Source organism: Pteropus alecto, unplaced genomic scaffold, assembly GCF_000325575.1.
Source record: "Pteropus alecto unplaced genomic scaffold, ASM32557v1 scaffold195, whole genome shotgun sequence".
In the NCBI taxonomy this organism is placed as follows: Eukaryota; Metazoa; Chordata; class Mammalia; order Chiroptera; family Pteropodidae; genus Pteropus; species Pteropus alecto.
Genome location: NW_006438073.1, coordinates 10,829,323 through 10,835,480, shown reverse-complemented (window position 1 = coordinate 10,835,480; position 6,158 = coordinate 10,829,323). Strand labels below are relative to the sequence as shown.

Sequence of the window (6,158 nt, the reverse complement as noted above, 5' to 3'; positions counted from 1 at the left end):
CCTGCTGACTCTGAGGTCTGCAGCGGTCGCTCCGCAGGAAGCATCTGCACTTGATTCACAAGGGGGGGAAGGCTGGGAAGTTGAGACTAGGTCAGACTGGAGGCGGAGCTCCTGGCTGTCCCCCACTCTGACACAGGGCCTTGGACCCTGCCTGAGGAAGTGCTCTGGTGGGAGCGGAAGGCGGTGGCCCTGAAGCCCTGTCCTCACGCGTGTCTCTGGAATGGTGCGTCCTGTCGGGGAGGCAGCCGGGACGTGACGGCAGGCGAGCAGCAGCCTCGCGTTCCCTACCCTGCGCCCAGAGACGCCTCTGCAGCGAATGTGTTCTCCACAGAACAGTGGCCGCTGGGAGATGGTGCTGCGGCCTTCTGTGACACCCAGCCAAGTGGTGGCTGTGCCACCGGCTGCACATCCACTCACTGTGCAGCGTGAAGGGACCCGGCACTCACGTCCTGCTCCACAAGCACCTCGGCGGTGTACCCTCTCTCGGACTGCAGGTACTTCTCGTGGAAGAGCTTCCCGTCAAACACGTTCCAGGGCATGAAGTCGCTGCTGCTCCAAGGGAAGCCGCAGGCGCTGTTGACCAGCACCAGCATGCTGAGGCCGCGGACCAGGAGGGAGCCAAGCTGCACGGCTCTGGGGTCCACGTGCTCGAGCTGCGGAAGTCAGACACACGGAGGTGAGGGCGCACGCCTGGGGAGCGGACACCTCGGCCTCGCCACCCGCTCTCCGTCCGCAGACAGACGCTGCCGCACAGCCCGGCCCACCCTGGGGACAGAGGCCCGGGGCAGGCGGGCCTGCTGGGAGGCCTCACTCGCTCCATCGGCCCAGTGCACACTGTACATGTGCTCCAGGTATGCTCCGCACGCAGACGAGCTCGGAACTGCAGGTGCGATGCCCGCCCCCACGCATGACCCTGCCCCCAGCAGAGGCCCCGCCCCGCGCGGACCTTCGTCACCGCAGGGAAACGCTGCGGGCTGCGCGCGGGGCCTCTCCTCTTACAGACTGTCTTCAGGGGCGAAGGCGAAGGGAGAAAAGTCTGGAGACTCACTGTAGGGGGCGGATGGGCCCACTGGACTGTAAAAATCACACTGCGGCCCTGAGTGTTGCGTATTCACCATTAAAACATCATTTCAAGTGAACACTTATCATTTCATAATAAAATGGCTTATCATCCCACGGGCCGATCATATTTACAAATTAAGAAGGGCGTTCAATATAAGACACTGCTGCTTGTTGTCACATCTACCTGATGTCAAACATCCGTGCTGTTCCCACTGAGAAACCTCCCTGACGCGGCACGGAGTGGAAGCCGGCGCTGCCTGAGCGCTGGTCACTCACGCTCCTGCGACCCCGGCCTGTGCCCACCACGCACGCGGTGAACTGTCAAGTAGCATGCGTCTGCGATTTTGTCAGCGACGTGAGTGACTGAAGCTGTCCTTGTTTAATCTATGTTGTTCAGACTACACTGCCACGATGTCAAATGTCACTGCATATCTAATACAGTGCATTAAACCAAAGAAAATCGGGGAAAAGTAACACTGAATCCTCTTTATAAGGCTTCATTTCACTTCCTAAAATAACAAAATAACAAAAACCTGATCATCATCTTAAAGAAATTCATCACGAACTGGGATTCCCGGAGTCACCCTAGTTTGGATGAAAGTGTCGTGCAAGACTGCTTTTGAATTGTCCAAGTCACTTTCAGAGAGAGCCACCGAGGAGAGGTTCCAGAGCAGCAGTGACCCTGACGAAAAGTCACTTTCCTCCCTTTTCCCTGCAGGACCCGTAGGTGAGGCATCCACTCTCGGGCTGCCCTCAGGGTCACAAGCATCTCACCATCATGTCAGTGGACTGCAGAGGCTCCTTCCGCGCACATGCACTGCTGTGTCTGGACACGCACCATCCGGGCCAGCAGCCTGCAGCCACATGTGATTTGAGTTTGAAATCAGCGAAATACTCAATTTCTCGAATAAAAGTATCTTGGCCACGTTTGCCTTATTTGACTTTTCTAATTACAATGTAAGGTTTTAGAAAACAAACTACCTTTCCTCCCCACAAGTCTGTTACGGAAAAGGAGTGTGCCAAACCAACTGGAAAGACGATGAAAATGGAGAAAACGGGGGCTTGTGAAAAGCCTGGTGACTGGGACCAATTTCGAAGTCATTTAGCAACAGGGAAAGCTCCTAATTTAAGCTAACTGGGGTTCTCTGCGAAAGCAGGACATTTCCTAGGCTGTGGGGTTACGCTCTGAGGCTGAGGTCACCTTCCTAGCAAGAGAGAGTCACAGCGATTCTTCCTAGCACTGGGACTCCGGGCCACCCGGGCGCCTGCCCAAGTCAGCACGGCAGAAGGCGACCCAGACGGAGCCCTTGAGTATGGAGCAATGCCACGTGGCTAAAAAGTATGGTTTTACAAATAAAATGAATAAATAAAAGCCTGTATTTTGGAAACAGGATTTAAGGTGTTTTGGAATAAAGACTAGGAAAAGTTGAGTGCTTCCTGCAGAGGTAATGGAGCATCTGAAGGGACAAAAAAAAACTAGAAAAACCAGTTCCAGTGTCTCAGAGACTCACAGTAAATATTTAACAGCAAACAGCTCAACCTTGTGTTTATATGCTAACGACATTCACTTACTGGGGTTTAGTGGCAGTTATGTAAATGATATACTGCAGTGGAATAAAACTACTATTCCTGACAAGCCCAAACCACCCAGCCCACCTGAACTGCAGCCTGACACGGCTTCTCCAGGGCAACTGCCCGACAGACAGATAAGCAGGTGGAAACCCACGCGGGGCGAGGCCAGCCTGCAAACGCACTGCTGCTCACCAGTCTGTGGAGCATCAGACACGGACTTGGAGTTTCTCAGTCTGCACAGCCCGGCTAGGCTTTAGAGGGTCCGCCCGAGTTCTCCCCGCTGTCAGCAGTCCCCTGGTCGTAGGCGGGCACAAAATGACCGCAGGAGGCTGTCTGGACCCCGCTGGGTAGGTGCACAGAGCAGCGAGGGGGCTGGTTCCTTCCCTCACGCCGGATGGGACTCGCTCAGCCCCCTGAGCAGGACAGACAGAACCAGCGGCTTCCGTGAGTTTCTTGGAAACGGTCCCTGAGGGCAGAGGCCATCTGGGTGCGCTGACCACAGCTTAAGCTGCGCTCGCTTAACACCCGCACCCTCCGAGGTACCGGGTTTCTTACTTGTCCCTTCTCTCGCCTTGTCACTCCGGAAAGGGAACTTATTCGCTGACCGAGGCTGGCTAGCATGTGACTCATCTTCAACAGGGTCATGCACAAGCTCCAGAAATGATTTCCTGCTGGAACTGAACACTCACTTTCTACGAAGCCCAGCAGGTTCGCCGACCCTCACTTCCGAACCCCTCCTGCCTCTGTCCCAAGTGGCGTCTGTGGTGAAATGGAGTGCGGGGGTCAGGAGGCAAACAGACCTTTGCTCTCGACCAGGCGGTGTCCCCGAGTAGTGGGCTGACCAAATGTCAGTCACACAACCATGACGCGATGCCCATCTGTGTGGCCTCACACGCTGAGTCGCCAAACCTGGTGTTGAGAGTTAGGGCACACCCCACGAGTGGGGGACAGGGCCCCATCCTCCGAGAGCCCAATTCTCTCCTCTACGGGTCATGGCCTGCGCCCATTGTCAAGTGGAACACTCATTGAAACCTCTTTTTTCTGGGGGACATTATTTGAGAACAAAGCACAAAAATCATGAGATGAAGTCCAACACTCAACGTAGGTCAGAAAATCACCTACTGCCTTCATGTTAAGATGTCGCCATTCAGATGTATATCCCCACTTAGATTCTGCCTTAGAAAATCCAAATGGCCGCAAAGTGTGAACAGCATCACAAAGACAAATACACACACTCCGTTCAACAGGGGTGAGGCAGCTGGTGGCAGCTACGGGACACAGGAAGCAGCGCGGCATCTGCCCTGACGGTGGGTACGACGCCACGGGCCAGGCCTCACTCCCGCGCCCACCTCCTTCCCTCGCTTTGATGCTGTCGTGTGAGGAGCCCCAGGTTTGCTTTTCAACCCAGGAGCCCACGAAGGGAATCCCAAGCCATTCCAAGTCAGCATCCATGGCACTTGTGCCGAGGGCCTACGGGTTTGCCCCCAGAGACCACCAGCCAGTAGCGCTTCCACACGACACAGCAGTGAAGTGGCCCCGTCTGCTGTGCCAGCCCCCGGAGGGCCAACATACCCGCATCCCAGGGCAGTCCAAATCCCAGCCAGCTCTCCGGGCTTGCCAGGACGCACGCGGAAGTGTCACAGGCAGAGGGAGCTTTGCAAGGTGGGACTTCCTCAGGCCTGTGCTCCCACAACACCGCTGAATCAGAGGGACTCCACCCATGTCAGCGGGCACTGGTGGATACTCAAGGTACGGGTGTCAATTTAACCCAGTGCTGGGCCCTGAAAAACGGGAGTGAACACCATCCCTTCTTTCATACATTTGACCGATTACAGCAGAGGGAGAAGGTCATGAAAACACATAAAGGGACATGCAGGTGTCTCCATGGCAGGCAGCCCAACACAGGCGTCCTCGGTGAGGCCTGAGCGAGCTATTTGGAAAAAGGTCGAGAATGTGAAAGGGATTACACAACACAGACAAGTAAAGCCGGGGCAGAGCCTCAGAGGGGACCACTGACATCCTGCGGCCCCCTGGGGAGCACAGCAGCACACAGACTGAATGGAAATCTGCTGTAGGAGCTTTGTTTTTTTCATTTGAGAAAAACCTGAATGTAAAACAAGATACAGAGCCAGTAGAAAACAGGAAGTTACAAGCAGAGGATAAAGAGAAGAGAAAGACAGAGAGGGGCCAATTCACACCTCAGCCGGGGCGGGGCGGGGGATGGAGAGCTCAGGGCAGCGAGCATCTGCTGAAGAGGACAGCTGACTCATCTTAAGTGACTTCCAGATTATTGCTATGATTTTTACAACTCAAATGATTGAGTATGAAAGTTTAAAATGTACACGCTGCACAAGCGGTTCATGAAGACTCAGACTGCTAGAATCTTGATGTTAAAAGATGGCTGTTTCCAACAGATATGTGAAAAAACTAATTTGCAAGGGAAATGCAAATCGAGTCCACAGAGGGGCCCCTCACCCATTAGGGACAGCAAGTGGGGGAGGATGTGGGGAAACGGAGCCCAGTACGCGGCAGGGAGTGTAAACTGGTGCAGCCACGGAAAACAGCACGGACAGTCCTCAAAGACCTAGGAGCAGAAATGCCCCGTGAGCCAGCAATCCCTCTGCTGGGTACCCACCCGGAAAATCTGAAAACCTGCGCAGTAAAGATACATGCATCCCAATGTGCACTGCAGCATTATTTACAGTAGCTGAGGTGTGGGAACAACCTAAGTGCCCTTGCACAGAGGAATGGATAAAGAAGACTTAACCCATGTATACGAGGAATACGACTCAGCCATAAGGATGAAATACTGCCATTTGCGACACCATGGATGGATCTTGAAGCATCATGCTAAACGAAATATGTCAGACACAGGAAGACAAATACCGCATGATTTCATTTAGGAGCAGAATCTAAAACTCAAAACAAATGAACAAAGAAAACAAAACAGAAACAAACTCAGAACAAACTGATGGTTGCCAGAGGGGAGGGGGTGGGGCATGGGCGGGGAATGGGAAGGAGTTAAGAAGTAGAAACTTCAGTTATAAAATAAGTCATGAGGACATAAAGTACAGCACAGAGAACAGGGTCAATGACACAGTAATAACTACGTAGGGTGACAGAGAGTGACTACACTTACTGTGAAGATCACTTTGTAAGGTTTATAAATGTCGACTCACTGTGCTGTACACTTGAGAAATAACGCTGTATGCCAATTGTAATTTTAAGCTAAAAAAAATTAAAAACAAAAAACAGAAAAAAGCCTCTATCGTCCTTAAAACACTTTCCACATGGCTTTGGTGGTCCCCGGGGACCTGTCTGCACCTGGAGAACAGCCGCCGAGTTACAGCACCTGGAACCGCGGTTATAACAGCCAGCAAAAGCCCCATTTTTGCTGGAAATGCGGGGACGCCAGGGAAGGGGACTGGGATGTGGGGACTGCCAGCAGTCGTGCTCCCACTAAGCCTGCCGCTGAAGCGTCCCCAGGGCCCTGGGCCTGAGGGCCGGAGTGACAGCTCCCCGCT

The 6,158-nt window shown here is 53.6% G+C and overlaps 1 protein-coding gene across 25 annotated transcripts in view; it reads right to left on the bottom strand.

Annotated features, from left to right (window-relative positions):
- FAM120B (family with sequence similarity 120B) overlaps positions 1 to 6,158 on the bottom strand; it is a 50,708-nt gene that overhangs the window by 13,057 nt on the left and 31,493 nt on the right. For 13 of the 25 annotated variants that reach the window (XM_025049044.1, XM_025049031.1, XM_025049033.1 and 10 more), the window contains one exon: positions 447 to 653. In XM_025049044.1, the coding sequence (XP_024904812.1) occupies positions 447 to 653 (207 nt within the window). The other 12 variants (XM_025049038.1, XM_025049039.1, XR_003047249.1 and 9 more) reach the window with 11 other exon arrangements.